Source organism: Heterodontus francisci, chromosome 1 (genome assembly GCF_036365525.1).
Source record: "Heterodontus francisci isolate sHetFra1 chromosome 1, sHetFra1.hap1, whole genome shotgun sequence".
NCBI lineage: Eukaryota > Metazoa > Chordata > Chondrichthyes > Heterodontiformes > Heterodontidae > Heterodontus > Heterodontus francisci.
Genome location: NC_090371.1, coordinates 3,045,312 through 3,066,173, shown reverse-complemented (window position 1 = coordinate 3,066,173; position 20,862 = coordinate 3,045,312). Strand labels below are relative to the sequence as shown.

The following is a 20,862-nucleotide window of genomic DNA, read 5'->3' as shown; positions in this document are numbered from 1 at the left end:
CCTCCGCACTGACCCCTCCGACCCTCCGCACTGACCCCCTCGACCCTCCGCACTGACCCCCCCGACCCTCCGCACTGACCCCCCCGACCCTCCGCACTGACCCCCTCGACCCTCCGCACTGACCCCCCCCGACTCTCCTAACTGACCCCCCCCGACCCACTGCACTGACCCCCCCGACCCTCCGCACTGACTCCCCCGACCCTCCGCACTGACCCCCTCGACCCTCCGCACTGACCCCCTCGACCCTCCGCACTGACCCCCTCGACCCTCCGCACTGACCCCCTCGACCCACCGCACTGACTCCCCCGACCCACCGCACTGACCCCCCTCGACCCTCCGCACTGACCCCCTCGACCCTCCGCACTGACCCCCTCGACCCACCGCACTGACCCCTCCGACCCTCCTGACTGACCCCCTCGACCCTCCTGACTGACCCCCCCGACCCTCCACACTGACCCCCTCGACCCTCCACACTGACCCCCTCGACCCTCCTGACTGACCCCCTCGACCCTGCGCACTGACCCCCTCGACCCTCCGCACTGACCTGATGCCCCCGACCCTCCGCACTGACCCCCTCGACCCTCCGCACTGACCCCCCCCACCCTCCGCACTGACTCCCCCGACCCACCGCACTGACCCCCTCGACCCTCCGCACTGACCCCCTCGACCCTCCGCACTGACCCCCTCGACCCTCCGCACTGACCCCCTCGACCCACCGCACTGACCCCCTCGACCCACCGCACTGACCCCTCCGACCCTCCTGACTGACCCCCTCGACCCTCCGCACTGACCCCCTCGACCCTCCTGACTGACCCCCCCGACCCTCCGCACTGACCCCCTCGACCCTCCGCACTGACCCCCTCGACCCTCCGCACTGACCCCCTCGACCCTCCGCACTGACCTGATGCCCCCGACCCTCCGCACTGACCCCCTCGACCCTCCGCACTGACCCCCCCGACCCTCCGCACTGACCCCCCCGACCCTCCGCACTGACCCCCCCGACCCTCCTGACTGACCCCCCCCGACCCTCCGCACTGACCCCCCCGACCCTCCGCACTGACCCCCCCGACCCTCCGCACTGACCTGATGCCCCCGACCCTCCGCACTGACCCCCCCGACCCTCCGCACTGACCCCCCCCGACCCTCCGCACTGACCCCCCCCCGACCCTCCGCACTGACCCCCCCCGACCCTCCGCACTGACCCCCCCCGACCCTCCGCACTGACCCCCCCCGACCCTCCGCACTGACCCCCCCGACCCTCCGCACTGACCCCTCCGACCCTCCGCACTGACCCCCTCGACCCTCCGCACTGACCCCCTCGACCCTCCGCACTGACCCCCTCGACCCTCCGCACTGACCCCCTCGACCCTCCGCACTGACCCCCTCGACCCTCCGCACTGACCCCCCCGACCCTCCGCACTGACCCCCCCGACCCTCCGCACTGACCCCCTCGACCCTCCGCACTGACCTGATGCCCCCGACCCTCCGCACTGACCCCCTCGACTCTCCGCACTGACCCCCTCGACCCTCCGCACTGACCCCCTCGACCCTCCGCACTGACCCCCTCGACCCTCCGCACTGACCCCCCTGACCCTCCGCACTGACCCCCTCGACCCTCCGCACTGACCCCCTCGACCCTCCGCACTGACCCCCCTGACCCTCCGCACTGACCCCCCCGACCCTCCGCACTGACCCCCCCCCGACCCTCCGCACTGACCCCCCCCGACCCTCCGCACTGACCCCCTCGACCCTCCGCACTGACCCCCTCGACCCTCCGCACTGACCCCCTCGACCCTCCGCACTGAGCCCCTCGACCCATCGCACTGACCCCCTCGACCCTCCTGACTGACCCCCTCGACCCTCCTGACTGACCCCCTCGACCCTCCTGACTGACCCCCCCGACCCTCCACACTGACCCCCTCGACCCTCCGCACTGACCCCCTCGACCCTCCGCACTGACCCCCTCGACCCTCCGCACTGACCCCCTCGACCCTCCGCACTGACCCCCTCGACCCTCCGCACTGACCCCCCCGACCCTCCGCACTGACCCCCTCGACCCTCCGCACTGACCCCCCCCCACCCTCCGCACTGACTCCCCCGACCCACCGCACTGACCCCCTCGACCCTCCGCACTGACCCCCTCGACCCTCCGCACTGACCCCCTTGACCCTCCGCACTGACCCCCTCGACCCTCCGCACTGACCCCCTCGACCCATCGCACTGACCCCCCCGACCCATCGCACTGACCCCCCCGACCCTCCGCACTGACCCCCCCGACCCTCCGCACTGACCCCCCCGACCCTCCTCACTGACCCCCCCGACCCTCCGCACTGACCCCCTCGACCCTCCTGACTGACCCCCTCGACCCTCCGCACTGACCCCCTCGACCCTCCGCACTGACCCCCTCGACCCTCCGCACTGACCCCCCCGACCCTCCGCACTGACCCCCCCGACCCTCCGCACTGACCCCCCCGACCCTCCGCACTGACCCCCCCGACCCTCCGCACTGACCCCCCCGACCCTCCGCACTGACCCCCTCGACCCTCCGCACTGACCCCCTCGACCCTCCGCACTGACCCCCTCGACCCTCCGCACTGACCCCCTCGACCCTCCGCACTGACCCCCTCGACCCACCGCACTGACCCCCTCGACCCATCGCACTGACCCCTCCGACCCTCCTGACTGACCCCCTCGACCCTCCTGACTGACCCCCCCGACCCTCCTGACTGACCCCCCCGACCCTCCTGACTGACCCCCCCGACCCTCCACACTGACCCCCCCGACCCTCCACACTGACCCCCTCGACCCTCCTGACTGACCCCCTCGACCCTCCGCACTGACCCCCTCGACCCTCCGCACTGACCCCCTCGACCCTCCGCACTGACCCCCTCGACCCTCCGCACTGACCCCCTCGACCCTCCGCACTGACCCCCTCGACCCTCCGCACTGACCAGATGCCCCCGACCCTCCACACTGACCCCCTCGACCCTCCTGACTGACCCCCTCGACCCTCCGCACTGACCCCCTCGACCCTCCGCACTGACCCCCTCGACCCTCCGCACTGACCCCCTCGACCCTCCGCACTGACCTGATGCCCCCGACCCTCCGCACTGACCCCCCCGACCCTCCGCACTGACCCCCCCGACCCTCCTGACTGACCCCCCCCGACCCTCCTGACTGACCCCCCCCGACCCTCCTGACTGACCCCCCCCGACCCTCCGCACTGACCCCCCCGACCCTCCGCACTGACCTGATGCCCCCGACCCTCCGCACTGACCCCCTCGACCCTCCGCACTGACCCCCCCGACCCTCCGCACTGACCCCCCCGACCCTCCGCACTGACCCCCCCCGACCCTCCGCACTGACCCCCCCCGACCCTCCGCACTGACCCCCCCCGACCCTCCGCACTGACCCCCCCCGACCCTCCGCACTGACCCCCCCGACCCTCCGCACTGACCCCCCCGACCCTCCGCACTGACCCCCCCGACCCTCCGCACTGACCCCCTCGACCCTCCGCACTGACCCCCTCGACCCTCCGCACTGACCCCCTCGACCCTCCTGACTGACCCCCCCGACCCTCCGCACTGACCCCCTCGACCCTCCGCACTGACCCCCTCGACCCTCCGCACTGACCTGATGCCCCCGACCCTCCGCATTGACCCCCCGACCCTCCGCACTGACCCCCCCCGACCCTCCGCACTGACCCCCCCCGACCCTCCGCACTGACCCCCCCCGACCATCCGCACTGACCCCCCCCGACCCTCCGCACTGACCTGATGCCCCCGACCCTCCGCACTGACCCCCTCGACCCTCCGCACTGACCCCCCCGACCCTCCGCACTGACCTGATGCCCCCGACCCTCCGCACTGACCCCCTCGACCCTCCGCACTGACCCCCCCGACCCTCCGCACTGACCCCCCCGACCCTCCGCACTGACCCCCCCCGACCCTCCGCACTGACCCCCCCCGACCCTCCGCACTGACCCCCCCCGACCCTCCGCACTGACCTGATGCCCCCGACCCTCCGCACTGACGCCCTCGACCCTCCGCACTGACCCCCCCGACCCTCCGCACTGACCCCCCCGACCCTCCGCACTGACCCCCCCGACCCTCCGCACTGACCTGATGCCCCCGACCCTCCGCACTGACCCCCTCGACTCTCCGCACTGACCCCCTCGACCCTCCGCACTGACCCCCTCGACCCTCCGCACTGACCCCCTCGACCCTCCGCACTGACCTGATGCCCCCGACCCTCCGCACTGACCCCCTCGACTCTCCGCACTGACCCCCTCGACCCTCCGCACTGACCCCCTCGACCCTCCGCACTGACCCCCTCGACCCTCCGCACTGACCCCCTCGACTCTCCGCACTGACCCCCTCGACCCTCCGCACTGACCCCCCCGACCCTCCGCACTGACCCCCCCGACCCTCCGCACTGACCCCACCCGACCCTCCGCACTGACCCCCCCGACCCTCCGCACTGACCCCCTCGACCCTCCGCACTGACCCCCTCGACCCTCCGCACTGACCTGATGCCCCCGACCCTCCGCACTGACCCCCTCGACTCTCCGCACTGACCCCCTCGACCCTCCGCACTGACCCCCTCGACCCTCCGCACTGACCCCCTCGACCCTCCGCGCTGACCCCCCTGACCCTCCGCGCTGACCCCCTCGACCCTCCGCGCTGACCCCCTCGACCCTCCGCACTGACCCCCCTGACCCTCCGCACTGACCCCCCCGACCCTCCTCACTGACCCCCTCGACCCTCCGCACTGACCCCCTCGACCCTCCTCACTGACCCCCCCGACCCTCCGCACTGACCCCCCCGACCCTCCGCACTGACCCCCCCCGACCCTCCGCACTGACCCCCCCCGACCCTCCGCACTGACCCCCCCCGACCCTCCGCACTGACCCCCCCCGACCCTCCGCACTGACCCCCCTGACCCTCCGCACTGACCTGATGCCCCCGACCCTCCTCACTGACCCCCCCGACCCTCCTCACTGACCCCCCCGACCCTCCGCACTGACCCCCCCTGACCCTCCGCACTGACCCCCCCCGACCCTCCGCACTGACCCCCCCCGACCCTCCGCACTGACCCCCCCCGACCCTCCGCACTGACCCCCCCGACCCTCCGCACTGACCCCCCCGACCCTCCGCACTGACCCCCCCGACCCTCCGCACTGACCCCCCCGACCCTCCGCACTGACCCCCCCGACCCTCCGCACTGACCCCCCCGACCCTCCGCACTGACCCCCCCGACCCTCCGCACTGACTCCCCCGACCCTCCGCACTGACTCCCCCGACCCTCCGCACTGACCCCCCCGACCCTCCGCACTGACCCCCCCGACCCTCCGCACTGACCCCCCCGACCCTCCGCACTGACCCCCCCGACCCTCCGCACTGACTCCCCCGACCCTCCGCACTGACTCCCCCGACCCTCCGCACTGACTCCCCCGACCCTCCGCACTGACCCCCCCGACCCTCCGCACTGACCCCCCCGACCCTCCGCACTGACTCCCCCGACCCTCCGCACTGACTCCCCCGACCCTCCGCACTGACTCCCCCGACCCTCCGCACTGACTCCCCCGACCCTCCGCACTGACTTGATGCCCCCGACCCTCCTGACTGACCCCCCCCGACCCTCCGCACTGACCCCCCCGACCCTCCGCACTGACCCCCCCGACCCTCCGCACTGACCCCACCAACAGCCAATCCACTGCCCTGACTCGATGAATACAGGGGACCCCCGAAGCCGATGCCAGTCCTTACCTGACACCTGAGCACAGACTGAGCGCCACTGATGACTCCTCATGACCCTTCACATGACCCTGGTACAGACAATGTTTCTGAACAGACACAGAAGAAACCATCACAGCTCATTCTGAACCACAATCAATCAGTTACCTTAGCTTCATCAGAGCAATCACACTATCAGCTCCAATCTCAGCCAGCTCAGTATCTGGACTCAGTAATCCTACTCCTGGCCATTCCTGCAAGAAGCTGCAGTTCAGGGAGGGCAGAATATTTCACACCAGTATTAACACCAGGAGCACTGAGTGTCAGGTATGGCTCAGTGGGAAGCAGACTCACTTTGGAGTAACAATGTTGGAATAGTTCAACACAAAATCAAGGCCGAAACATCAGTGCAGTACTGAGGGAGTGCTGCACTGTCGGAGGGTCAGTACTGAGGGAGTGCTGCACTGTCGGAGGGTCAGTACTGAGGGAGTGCTGCACTGTCGGAGGGTCAGTACTGAGGGAGTGCTGCACTGTCGGAGGGTCAGTACTGAGGGAGTGCTGCACTGTCGGAGGGTCAGTACTGAGGGAGTGCTGCACTGTCGGAGGGTCAGTACCGAGGGAGTGCTGCACTGTCGGAGGGTCAGTACCGAGGGAGTGCCGCACTGTCGGAGGGTCAGTACCGAGGGAGTGCCGCACTGTCGGAGGGTCAGTACCGAGGGAGTGCCGCACTGTCGGAGGGTCAGTACCGAGGGAGTGCCGCACTGTCGGAGGGTCAGTACTGAGGGAGTGCCGCACTGTCGGAGGGTCAGTACTGAGGGAGTGCTGCACTGTCAGAGGGTCAGTACTGAGGGAGTGCTGCACTGTCGGAGGGTCAGTACTGAGGGAGCGCTGCACTGTCAGAGGGTCAGTACCGAGGGAGTGCCGCACTGTCGGAGGGTCAGTACTGAGGGAGTGCTGCACTGTCGGAGGGTCAGTACTGAGGGAGTGCTGCACTGTCAGAGGGTCAGTACTGAGGGAGTGCTGCACTGTCAGAGGGTCAGTACTGAGGGAGTGCTGCACTGTCGGAGGGTCAGTACCAAGGGAGTGCCGCACTGTCGGAGGGTCAGTACTGAGGGAGTGCTGCACTGTCGGAGGGTCAGTACTGAGGGAGTGCTGCACTGTCAGAGGGTCAGTACTGAGGGAGTGCTGCACTGTCAGAGGGTCAGTACTGAGGGAGTGCTGCACTGTCGGAGGGTCAGTACCGAGGGAGTGCCGCACTGTCGGAGGGTCAGTACTGAGGGAGTGCTGCACTGTCAGAGGGTCAGTACTGAGGGAGTGCAGCACTGTCGGAGGGTCAGTACCGAGGGAGTGCTGCACTGTCGGAGGGTCAGTACTGAGGGAGTGCCGCACTGTCGGAGGGTCAGTACTGAGGGAGTGCTGCACTGTCAGAGGGTCAGTACTGAGGGAGTGCTGCACTGTCGGAGGGTCAGTACTGAGGGAGCGCTGCACTGTCAGAGGGTCAGTACCGAGGGAGTGCCGCACTGTCGGAGGGTCAGTACTGAGGGAGTGCTGCACTGTCGGAGGGTCAGTACTGAGGGAGTGCTGCACTGTCAGAGGGTCAGTACTGAGGGAGTGCTGCACTGTCGGAGGGTCAGTACTGAGGGAGTGCTGCACTGTCAGAGGGTCAGTACTGAGGGAGTGCAGCACTGTCGGAGGGTCAGTACCGAGGGAGTGCTGCACTGTCGGAGGGTCAGTACCAAGGGAGTGCCGCACTGTCGGAGGGTCAGTACTGAGGGAGTGCTGCACTGTCAGAGGGTCAGTACTGAGGGAGCGCTGCACTGTCGGAGGGTCAGTACTGAGGGAGTGCTGCACTGTCAGAGGGTCAGTACTGAGGGAGCGCTGCACTGTCAGAGGGTCAGTACTGAGGGAGCGCTGCACTGTCGGAGGGTCAGTACCGAGGGAGTGCCGCACTGTCGGAGGGTCAGTACTGAGGGAGTGCTGCACCGTCAGAGGGTCAGTACTGAGGGAGTGCTGCACTGTCAGAGGGTCAGTACTGAGGGAGTGCTGCACTGTCAGAGGGTCAGTACTGAGGGAGCGCTGCACTGTCGGAGGGTCAGTACCGAGGGAGTGCCGCACTGTCGGAGGGTCAGTACTGAGGGAGTGCTGCACTGTCAGAGGGTCAGTACTGAGGGAGCGCTGCACTGTCAGAGGGTCAGTACCGAGGGAGTGCCGCACTGTCGGAGGGTCAGTACTGAGGGAGTGCTGCACCGTCAGAGGGTCAGTACTGAGGGAGTGCTGCACTGTCAGAGGGTCAGTACTGAGGGAGCGCTGCACTGTCGGAGGGTCAGTACCGAGGGAGTGCCGCACTGTCGGAGGGTCAGTACTGAGGGAGTGCTGCACTGTCAGAGGGTCAGTACTGAGGGAGCGCTGCACTGTCAGAGGGTCAGTACCGAGGGAGTGCCGCACTGTCGGAGGGTCAGTACTGAGGGAGTGCTGCACTGTCAGAGGGTCAGTACTGAGGGAGTGCTGCACTGTCAGAGGGTCAGTACTGAGGGAGTGCCGCACTGTCGGAGGGTCAGTACATCTTTATAGATGTGGTCACCCCACAGTTTAAGAGTATGCAGGGAGAGAGGGAATGGGTGACCACCAGGCAGTTAAAAAGAATCAGGCAGGTAGTGTAGGAGACCCCTGAGTGCATCTCACTCTCCAACAGGTCTGAATACTGAGGAAAGTGATGCTGCACCTGGGGAGTGCAGCCAGAGCCAAGTCCATGACACCACGGGTGGCTCAGCTGTACAGGGGGGTACAGGGAAGACTGGAAGAGCCATAGTGATAGGTGATTCGATAGTCAGGGGAACAGACAGGCGTTTCTGTGGCCGCAGACGTGAATCCAGGATGGTGTGTTGCCTCCCTGGTGCCAGGGTCAAGGATGTCACTGAGCGGCTGCAGAGCATCCTGAAGGGGGAGGGTGAACAGCCAGCAGTTCGTGGACCACATCGGAACCAATGACAAAGATAGAAAGAGGGATGTGGTGTTGCAGTCAGAATTTAGGGAACTTGGTAAGAAATTAGCAAGCAGGACCTCAAAAGTAGTAATCTCCGGATTACTCCCAGTGCCTCGCACAAGTGAGTATCGAAATAGAAGGATAAGACAGATGAATGTGTGGCTGGAAAGATGGTGCAGGAGGGAGGGCTTCAGATTCCTGGGATATTGGGACCGGCTCTGGGGGAGATGGGATCTGTACAGACTGGACTGTTTGAACCTGAACAGAGCCGGGACTGAGTTCCTTGTGGGATGATTTACGAATGCTATTGGGGAGGGATTAAAATAACTTGTCAGGCATGAGAGAACCAGGAGGAATATCAAAGTGCACAGAATTCTGGGGGAAATTGATAGCACTAGAGTAGGGAATAGTACATTATTAGGTGGGGTCAGAGTAAGGGAGAAAGTAATAAAGTCTGAACCAGGGTTAATGTGCATGTATGTGAATGCAGGGAGTGTGGTTAATAAGACTGGTGAGGTACAGATGCAGATTGCCATGTGGAAATATGATGTTGTGGCTATAACAGAGACCTGGCTCAAAGAAGGGCAGGACTGGGTGTTAAATATTCCTGGATACAAGGTATTCAGGAAAGATAAGAAAGGGAAAAAAGGGGGAGGGGTGGCGGTATAGAACATAGAACAGTACAGCACAGTACAGGCCCTTCAGCCCACGATGTTGTGCCGAATCTTTAACCTACTCTAGGATCAAACTAACTACCTACCCTTCATTCTACTATCATCCAAGAGTCGCTTAAATGTCCCTAATGTATCTGCTTCTACTACCACCGCTGGCAGCGCATTCCACGCACCCACCACTCTCTGTGTAAAGAACCTACCTCTGACATCTCCCCGAAACCTTCCTCCAATCACCTTAAAATTATGCCCCCTGGTGATAGCCCTTTCCTCCCTGGGAAAAGGTCTCTGGCTATCCACTCTATCTATGCCTCTCATCATCTTGTACCCCTCTATCAAGTCACCTCTCATCCTTCTTCGCTCCAATGAGAAAAGCCCTAGCTCCCTCAATCTTTCTTCGTAAGACATGCCCTCCAGTCCAGGCAGCATCCTGGTAAATCTCCTCTGCACCCTCTCTAAAGCTTCCACATCCTTCCGATAATGAGGCGACCAGAACTGAACACAATATTCCAAGTGTGGTCGAACCAGGGCCTTATAGAGCTGCAGCATAACCTCGCGGCTCTTAAACTCAATCCCCCTGTTCATAAAAGCCAACACACCATACGCCTTCTTAACAACCCTATCAACTTGGGTGGCAACTTTGAGCGATCTATGGACATGGACCCCAAGATCCCCTGTTCCTCCACACTACCAAGAATCCTGTCTTTAAGCCTGTATTCCGCATTCAAATTTGACATTCCAAAATGAATCACTTCACACTTTTCCAGGTTGAACTCCATCTGCCACTTCTCAGCCCAGCTCTGCATCCTGTCAATGTCCCGTTGCAACCTACAACAGCCTTCCACACTATCCACAACTCCAGCAACCTTTGCGTCATCGGCAAACTTGCTAACCCAGCCTTCCACTTCCTCATCCAAGTCATTTATAAAAATCACAAAGAGCAGAGGTCCCAGAACAGATCCTTGTGGAACACCACTGGTCACCGAGCTCCATGCTGAATACTTTCCACCTACTACCACCCTCTGACTTCGATGGGCCAGCCAATTCTGTATCCAGACAGCCAAATTTCCCTGAATCCCATGCCTCCTCACTTTCTGAATGAGCCTACCATGGGGAACCTTATCAAACGCCTTGCTAAAATCCATATACACCACATCCACTGCTCTTCCTTCATCAATGTGTTTTGTCACATCTTCAAAGAATTCAATAAGGCTTGTGAGGCATGACCTGCCCCTCACAAAGCCATGCTGACTGTCTCTAATCAAACCATGCTTTTCCAAATAATCAGAAATCCTGTCTCTCAGAATCCTCTCCAATAATTTGCCCAGTACCGACGTAAGACTGACTGGTCTATAATTCCCAGGGTTATCCTGGGGCGGCACAGTGGTGCAGTGGTTAGCACTGCAGCCTCACAGCTCCAGGGACCCGGGTTCGATTCTGGGCACTGCCTGTGTGGAGTTTGCAAGTTCTCCCTGTGTCTGCGTGGGTTTTCTCCGGGTGCTCCGGTTTCCTCCCACAAGCCAAAAGACTTGCAGGTTGGTAGGTAAATTGGCCATTATAAATTGTCACTAGTATAGGTAGGTGGTAGGGAAATATAGGGACAGATGGGGATGTTTGGTAGGAATATGGGATTAGTGTAGGATTAGTATAAATGGGTGGTTGATGGTCGGCACAGACTCGGTGGGCCGAAGGGCCTGTTTCAGTGCTGTAATCATCCCTATTCCCTTTCTTGAACAAGGGAACAACATTTGCCACCCTCCAATCATCTGGTACTACTCCAGTGGACAGTGAAGACGCAAAGATCATCGCCAAAGGTGCAGCAATCTCTTCCCTCGCTTCCCGTAATATCCTTGGGTATATCCCGTCTGGCCCTGGGGACTTATCTATCCTCATATCATTCAAAATTTCCAGCACATCCTCCCTCTTAACCTCAACCTGTTCGAGCATATCAGCCTGTTTCACGCTGTCTTCACAAACGACAAGGTCCCTCTCACTAGTGAATACTGAAGCAAAGTATTCATTTAGGACCTCCCCTACCTCCTCCGACTCCAGGCACAAGTTCCCTCCACTATCCCTGATCGGCCCTACCCTCACTCTGGCCATCCTCTTGTTCCTCACATAAGTGTAGAACGCCTTGGGATTTTCCTTAATCCTACCCGCCAAGACTTTTTCATGTCCCCTTCTAGCTCTCCTCAGTCCATTCTTCAGTTCCTTCCTGGCTACCTTGATTAAGGAGGGCATTGCAGTGCTGGAGAAAAAGGATGTCCCAGAGGGGTCGAGGACAGAATCAATTTGTCTGGAGCTAAGGAACAAAAAATGTGCAGTTATATTGCTCAGTGTTGTCTATAGACCACCAGCTAGTGGGAGGGACGTGGAGGAACAAATTTGCAAGGTGCAAATGACAGGTGCAAAAATTATAGGGTAGTTATAATGAGAGCCTTTAATTATCCAAATGTAGTCTGGTAAAGGGCAGAGAGGGGCCAGAGTTCCTCGAGTGTTCAGGGAAAATTTCTATAACAGTATGTTGCTAGTCCAACAAGAAAGGAGAAAGGTTCTTGGGACTGAGGTGGGCCAAGCGGATCAAGTATCAGTCGGAGATCATTTAGGGGAAAGTGAATCATTGTATTATAAAGGTTTAGGCTGACTATGGAAAAGGACAAAGAATAATCCACAGTAAGAATAATTAACTGGGGGAAGGCCAACTTCAATGGGATAAGAATGGAGCTGGGGCGAATAAATTGGAGTCAAAGGCTGGCAGGAAAACCAGTAGCTGAACAATGGGCTACCTTCAAAGGTAGTTTGGGCACAGTCAAGGTATTTTCCCTTGAAGGGGAAAAGTTGAGCAAACAAATCCAGAGCTCCCTGGATGACAAAAGAGATAGAGATTAAGATAAAGAAGAAAAAGTGTGCTTATGACAGATGCCAGGTAGAAAATACTATTGAGAACCAGGCTGAATATAGAAGGTCCAGAGGGGAAGTGAAAAAACAAATAAGAGAAGCAAAGAGAGAGCATGCAAAGAGACTGGCAGCTAGCATTAAAGAAAATCCCAAAGTTTTCTATCGGCATATAAATAGTAAAAGGGTGGTAAAAGGAGGAGTGGGGCCGGTTAGGGACCAGAAAGGGGATTTACACATGGAGGCAGAGGGCATAGCTGAGGTATTAAATGAATAAAAGCAAAATATTGCGGATGCTGGAAATCTGAAATAAAAACAAGAAATGCTGGAAATACTCAGCAGGTCTGGCAGCATCTGTGGAGAGAGAAGCAGAGTTAATGTTTCGAACACCGTTCCGAAGAAAGGTCACTGACCCGAAACGTTAACTCTGCTTCTCTCTCCACAGGTGTATAAAATGAATACTTTGCATTGGTCTTTGCCTGGGTTGCATCTTCTTCCTTGGGAATGGTGAAAGAGGAGGTAATTCAGACACTAGGAAGGGTTTAAAATTGATAAGGAGGAGGTGTTGGATAGGCTGTCTGTATTTAAAGTGGATAAAGCACCAGGACCAGATGAGATGCGTCCAAGGATACTGAGGGAAGTGAGAGTGGAAATTGTGGAGGCACTGGTCAAAAGTTTGGGGATAATATGAAAGTTGGAAGCATTGTAAACTGACAGCAGGATAGCTTATTTTTATTCATTCATGAGATGTGGGTATCACTGGCAAGGCCAGCATTTGTTACTCATCCCTGATTGCCCTTGAACTGAATGTCTTGCTCGGCCATTTCAGAGGGTAGTTAAGAGACAATATCATTGCTGTGGGTCTGGAGTCACATGTAGGCCAGACCAGGTAAGGAGATTATAAAGGACATTCATGAACCAGATGGGTTATTTTGTTACCACATTCGATGATAGTTTTATAGCACCATTACTGAGACTGGCTTTCAATTCCAGATATTTGATTAATTAATTGTATTTATTTATTAATTGAATTTAAATTCCACTAGCTGCCGTGGTCAGATTTGAACCCCTGTCCCCAGGGTATTAGCCTGGCAGAACTTCCAAAGGACATAGACAAGTTGGTGGAATGGGCAGACAGGTGGCAGATGAAGTTCAATGCAGAGAAATGTGAAGTGATTCATTCTGGTAGGAAGAACATGGAGAGACAATATAGAATAAAGGGTACAATTCTAAAGGAGTGCAGGAGCAGAGAGACCTGGGTGTGTATGTGCATAAGTCATTGAAGGTGGCAGGACAGGTTGAGAGAGCAGTTAATAAAGCAGAAAGTATCCTGGGCTTTATTAATAGAGGCATAGAGCACAAGAGCAAGGAAGTTATGTTGAAATTGTATAAGACACTAAAATAAAAGCAAAATACTGCAGATGCTGGAAATCTGAAATAAAAACAAGAAATGCTGGAAATACTCAGCAGGTCTGGCAGCATCTGTGGAAAGAGAAGCAGAGTTAACGTTTCAGGTCAGTGACCCTCCTTCGGAACTAGCAAATACTAAAAATGTCACAGGTTATAAGCAAGTGAGGTGGGGGTGGGGCAAGAGATAACAAAGGAGGTGTAGATTGGACAAGGCCACATAGCTGACCAAAAGGTCATGGAGCAAAGGCAAACAATATGTTAATGGTGTGTTGAAAGACAAAGCATTAGTACAGATAAGGTGTTAACGGACTGAATATTGAACATCAGCAAGTACAAACATGAAAAAAACGGGGTAAGCAAACTGAACAAACTAAGATGAAATGAAATAAATGCAAAAAAAAAGGTTGTAAAAAATGTAAAAATGAAAAAAAGAAAAAAGAAAAAACAACTAAAAATGAAAGTAAAATGGGGGGCTGTCATGCTCTGAAATTATTGAACTCAATGTTCAGTCCGGCAGGCTGTAGTGTGCCTAATCGGTAGATGAGATGCTGTTCCTCGAGCTTTCGTTGATGTTCACTGGAACACTGCAGCAATCCCAGGACAGAGATGTGAGCATGAGAGCAGGGGGGAGTGTTGAAATGGCAAGCAACCGGAAGCAGGGCCTCAGCTGGAGTATTGCATCAAATTCTGGGCGCCGCACTTCAGGAAGGATGTGAGGGCATTGGAGAGAGCACAGAAAAGATTCATGAAAATGGTTCCAGGGATGAGGAATTTCAGTTATGAAGATAGATTGGAGAAGTTAGGACTGTTTTCCTTGGAGAAGAGAAGGCTGAGAGGTGATTTGATAGAGGTATTCAAAATCATGAGGGGATTGGACAGAGTAGATAGAGAGAAACTGTTCCCACTCGTGAAAGGATCGAGAATGAGAGGGCACAGATTTAAAGTATTCGGTAAGAGAAGCAAAATTGACATGAGGAAAAACTTTTTCACACAATGAGTGGTTAAAGTCTGGAATGCGCTGCCTGAGAACGTGGTGGAGGCAGATTCAATTGAAGCATTCAAAAGGGAATTAGACAGTTATATAAAAAGGAAGAATATGCAGGGTTATGGGGAGAAGGCAGGGGAGTAGCACTAGGTGAACTGCTCATTAGGACAGTCGGTGCAGACAAGACAGGTCAAATGGCCTCCTTCTGTACTGTAACAATTCTGTGATCCATGAACCAGGAATGCTCATGAGTCGACGGGGATGTTTGATCACTTCAGGGATATTCTGAGGATATCACTAAAACGTTTCCATTGTCCTTCTGGGAGACTCCTGTCGCGAGCAAATCTTGAGTAGAACAGTTACCTCGGGAGTTTATGTCAGGCATGTAGACAACATGACCCACCCAGTGGAGCTGGTCTTGGGTGGATAGCACCCCGATGCTGAGCAGTTTGGCTTGGAAGAGGAGGTTGCTGTTGGACTGCATTTCTTGTTACCAGATCTGGAGGATTTGTGCAGGTACCTCTGGTACTTCTCCAGTGCTTTGAGGTACCTGCTGTAAGTTTTATGACCTCACAAGACCATTTGACTCTGTCAACCGCAAAGGCTTATGCAGCATCCTGCTCAGATTTGGCTGCCCTCAGAAGTTTGTCACCATCCTCCGTCTACTCCATGATGAAATGCAAGCTGTAATTCTCAAAGGAACCATCACAAACCCTATCTCAGTCAACAATGGGACAAGACACAGATTCATCTGTCCATGACTGTATTGGTAACAGTGACCACTGCACAGTCTTTGTGAAAACCAAGTCCCATCTTCACATTGAGGATACCGTCCATTGTGTTGTGTGGCACTATCACTGTGCTAAATGGAATAGATTCCAAACAAATCTGCAGGTCAAAACTGGGCATCCATGAGGCGCTGTGGGCCATCAGCAGCAGCAGAATTGGACTCAACCACAATCTGTAACCTCATGGCCCGGCAAATCCCCCACTCTACCATTACCATCAAGCCAGGAGACCAACCCTGGTTCAATGAAGAGTGCAAGAGGGCATACCAGGAGCAGCACCAGGCATACCTCAAAATGAGGTGTCAACCTGGTGAAGGTACAACCCAGGACAACTTGCATGGCCAAACAGCAGAACCAGCATGCGATAGACAGAGCTAAGCGATCCCATAACCAATGGATCAGATCGAAGCTCTGCAGTCCTGCCACATCCAGTCATGAATGGTGGTGGACAATTAAACAACTAACTGGAGGAGGTGGCTCCACAAATATCCCCATCCTCAATGATGGGGGAGCCCAGCACATCAGTGCGAAAGATAAGGCTGAAGCATTTGCAACAATCTTCAGCCAGAAGTGTCGAGTTGATGATCCATCTCAGCCTCCTCCTGAAGTCCCCAGCATCACAGATACCAGACTTCAGCCAATTCGATTCACTCCGCGTGATATCAAGAAATGACTGAAGGCACTGGATACAAACAGCACTGTGGGTGTGCCTACACCCCAAGGACTGCAGCGGTTCAAGAAGGCAGCTCACCACCACCTTCTCAAGTGCAATTAGAGATGGACATGAAATGCTGACCTAGGCAGTGACACCCACATCCCCCCCAAAAAAATGCTGCAAAAGCTATGGGCCCTGACAATATTCCGGCAATAGTACTGAAGACCTGTACTCCAGAACTTGCCGCACCCCTAGCCAAGCTGTTCCAGTACAGCTACAACACTGGCATCTACCCGGCAATGTGGAAAACTACCCGGGTATGTCCTGTACACAAAAAGCAGAACAAATCCAACCCGGCCAATTACCGCCCCATCAGTCTACTCTCAATCATCAGTAAAGTGATGGAAGGTGTCATCAACAGTGCCATCAAGCGGCTCTTGCTTAGCAATAACCTGCTCAGTGACGCTCAGTTTGGGTCCCGCCAGGGCCACTCAGCTCCTGACCTAATTACAGCTTTGGTTCAAACATGGACAAAAGAGCTGAACTCAAGAGGTGCGATGAGAGTGACTGCCCTTGACATCAAGGCAGCATTTGACCGAGTATGGCATCAAGGAGCCCTAGCAAAACTGAGGTCAATGGGATTCAGCGGGAAAACCCTCTGCTGGCTGGAGTCATACCTAGCACAAAGGAAGATGGTTGTGGTTGTTGGAGGTCAATCATCTGAGCTCCAGGACATCACTGCAGGAGTTTCTCAGGGTAGTGTCCTAGGCCCAACCATCTTCAGCTGCTTCATCAATGACCTTCCTTCAATCATAAGGTCAGAAGTGGGGATGTTCGCGGATGATTGCACAATGTTCAGCACCATTCGTGACTCCTCAGATACTGAAGCAGTCAGTGTAGAAATGTAGCAAGACCTGGACAATATCCAGGCTTGTGCTGATAAGTGGCAAGTAACATTCGTGCCACACAAGTGCCAGGCAATGACCATCTTCAACAAGAGAGAATCTAACCATCTCCCCTTGACATTCAATGGCATTACCATCGCTGAATCCCCCACTATCAACATCCTACGGGCTACCATTGACCAGAAACTGAACTGGAGTAGCCATATAAATATCGTGGCTACAAGAGCAGGTCAGAGGCTAGGAATCTTGAGGCGAGTAACTCACCTCCTGACTCCCCAAAGCCTGTCCACCATCTACAAGGCAAAAATAGAAATAGGAAGTTAGAGAGGGTCAATGCGTGGCTTGAAGCATGGTGCTGGAGGGAGAGCTTCAGATTCTTGGCGCAATGGAACCAGTTCTGGGGCAGGGGGCACCTATTCAAAAGGGTTGGGTTGCACCTCAACACAACTGGGACCAATGTCCACGTGGGGAGATTCACTAGTGTGGTTGTGTTGGGTTTAAACTAAATTGGCAGGGGGATGGACGCCAGCATATCGAAGTAGAAAAGAGGAATAAGGTGTATAATGAGAGTGTGTTAGACAGTACTAGAGAAGGGAGTAGTTCCATATTGGATGGAAGCAGACTGAGAAGGACTACGAGGAATGCAAAGACAGGATTACAATGCATGTGTGTAAATGCACAAAGGTCACTGAGCTACAAACAGAAATAATAGTATGGGAATCTGATGTAGTGGCAATAATGGAAACGTGGCTTAAAAATGGTGAAGACTGGGCGCTTAATATGCAAGGATATAAAGTGTTCAGAAAAGAGAGAAGGAATAAAGGGAGGTGGGGTTGGCAGTAGTGATTCGGGAAGACATTGTAGTGTTGGCAAAGACCGAATCCATTTGGTTAGAGATGCGAAGCAAAAAGGGTGATGATGACACTACTGGGGGTATTCTATAGGTCTCCAAATAGAGAGAGAGGAGCAAATCTGCAGGGAAATCAGAGAGATGTGCAAGAACTATAGAGTGGTGATATTGGGGGACTTTAATTACCCAAATATCGGTTGGGATAATGTTAGAGTAAAGGGTAAGGAGGGGGATGAATTTCTCAGCCCAACAAGAAAGGAGGCATTACTGGATCTGGTGCTGGGAAATGAGGTAGGTCAAGTGGACCAAGTGTCTGTGGGGAGCACTTGGGGAAGAGTGATCATTGTATCATAAGGTTTAGACTAGTAATGCAGAAAAGCAAGGAATGATATCAGGTAGAGTGACTAGATTGGAAGAGGGCTAATTTCAATGTGATGTGAAGGGATCTAGCCAGGAATCAACGATTGACACAAAGAGTTGTATCAGAATAATGGGTTATTTTTAAGGGAGAGATGCTTCTGGTACAGGCTAGGAACATTCCAACAAGGGCGAAAGTTAAGGGAACCAAAATCAGGGCTCCTTGGATGAAGAGGGAGATAGAGATTATGGTGAAACAAAAAAAAGAGGGTGTCTGATGCATGTCAGGTGAATTCATCAAGTGAGGATCAGGCCATTTACAATAGGTTGAGAGAGGAAGTGAAGACTGGCAAAGAGCGAATATGAGAACAGAATGTCAGTTAACATAAAAGTGAATCCAAAACTCTTCTACCGACATGTAAATAGCAAGTGGGTAGTAGAGGTGGAGTGGGGCCTATTAGGGACAGTGTGTTTGATATATGCTTAAAGATGCAGGGCAAGGCTAGAATATGAAATGTGTATCAGTGTTTACGAAGGAAGAGGAATCTGAAAATACTGGTAGATGCTGAGAGAGTAAAAGCAATGGATAGGATAATAATTGAGAGGGAGGAAGTACTGGAAAGGCTGGTTATCCTTAACGTTGATAAGTCACCTGGTCCAGATGGCTGTATCCCAAATTGCTAAAGGAAGTGGGGATGGAGATAGCGAAAGGGCTTGTCATAATCTACCAATCTTTCCTGGATATGGGGGAGGTGCCAGTGGATTGGAGAGTGTCAAATGTGACACCCTTATTGAAGAAAGGGCAAAAGGACAATCCTTATAACTACAGGCCAGTTAGTTTAACATCAGTGGTGGGTAAGGTTTTAGAAACAATAATCAGGGAAAATATCAACCAACGCTTGGAGAGGTTTGAGTTAATTAAGGATAGTTAGCACGGATTTGTAAAAGAGATCATGCTTGTCTAATCTAATTGAATTTTTTGATGCAATAACAGAGAAGGCTGATGAAGGGAATGCGAAGGATGTTGTCTATATTGATTTTAACAACGTTTTTAACATTAAAAAGTTGGTTAACAAAATTGAGGCTCATGGAATTGTTGGATAAAAAATTATCTTAAGGACAGAAAACAGCAAGTTGTGGTAAATGTTTGTTTTTCAGACTGGAAGGTGGTAGACAGTGGTGCTCCCCAAGGGTCAGTGCTGGGAACACTGCTTTTTTTTGCTACATACAAATGCCGTGGATCTTGGAATACAGACAATCTCAAAATTTGCCAAAGATTTGGGCGGGCACAGTGCAGCGAAGTGGTTAGCACCGCAGCCTCACAGCTCCAGTGACCCAGGTTCAGTTCTGGTTACTGCCTGTGCGGAGTTTGCAAGTTCTCCCTGTGACCGCGTGGGTTTCTGCCGGGTGCTCCGGTTTGAGTAGATTAGGATTATTTTCATTAGAAAGGCGGAGGTTGAGGGGGGGACCTGATTGAGGTGTACAAAATCATGAGAGGTATAGACAGGGTGGATTGCAAGAAGCTTTTTCCCCCCAGAGTGGGGGATTCAATTACTAGGGGTCACGAGTTCAAAGTGAGAGGGGAAAAGTTTAGGGGGGATATGCGTGGAAAGTTCTTTACGCAGAGGGTGGTGGGTGCCTGGAACGCGTTGCCAGCGGAGGTGGTAGACGCGGGCACGATAGCGTCTTTTAAGATGTATCTAGACAGATACATGAATGGGCAGGAAGTAAAGAGATACAGACCCTTAGAAAATAGGCGACATGTTTAGATAGAGGATCTGGATCGGCGCAGGCTTGGAGGGCCGAAGGGCCTGTTCCTGTGCTGTAATTTTCTTTGTTCTTTGTTCTTTGAAGGTGGCAGGACACATTGAGAGAGTGGTTAGTAAAGGTTACGGGATCTTGGGATTCATAAATAGAAGCATTGAGTACAAAAGCAGGGAAGTTCTGCTGAACCTTTATAAAGCTCTGGTTAGGCCACAACTGGAGTATTGCATCCAGTTCTGGTCACCACACTTCAGGAAGGATGTGAGGGTCCTTGAGAGGGAGCAGAGGAGATTTACCAGAATGGTTCCAGGGATAGAGGATTTTAGTTATCAGGTTAGGTTGGATAAGCTGGGGTTGTTCTCCCTGGAGCAAAGGAGATTGAGAGGAGATTTAATAGAAGTGTATAAGATTATGACAGGTTTAGACAAGTTAGACAAGGAAAAATTGTTTCCATTAACTGATGGTACAAGGACTAGGCAACACAGAGTGACGGATATGGGCAAGAGATGCAGGGGGAATGTGAGGAAGAACTTTCTAACACAGCGAGTGGTAATGACCTGGAACTCACTGTCCACAAGGGAGGTGGAAGTGAAGAGAATTAATGGTTTCAAAAGGAAACTGGATGGGCACTTGAGGGAAATAAACTTGCAGGGTTACGGAGACTGAGCTGGGGAGTGGGGCTAACAGGATAGCTTCATGGAGAGCTGGCATGGAGTCGCTGGGCTGAATGGCCTCCTTCTGTGCCATAAATGAATCTATCTGGGATCAATATACGGACGCATATACCTCATCAATCTGGACATCAATACTCCCCAAATCCCCCAACAACACTTCCCAACTCACGACCCCACCCTGCCACAACCC

The 20,862-nt window shown here is 55.1% G+C and overlaps 1 protein-coding gene across 1 annotated transcript in view; it reads right to left on the bottom strand.

The window, feature by feature from the left end:
* Positions 1 to 20,862, bottom strand: part of LOC137373719 (disintegrin and metalloproteinase domain-containing protein 19-like) — a 259,745-nt gene that overhangs the window by 173,667 nt on the left and 65,216 nt on the right. Inside the window, exon 5 of the mRNA XM_068038956.1 lies at positions 5,769 to 5,845. Within this exon, the coding sequence (XP_067895057.1) occupies positions 5,769 to 5,845 (77 nt within the window). The remainder of the gene's footprint in view (positions 1 to 5,768; positions 5,846 to 20,862) is intronic.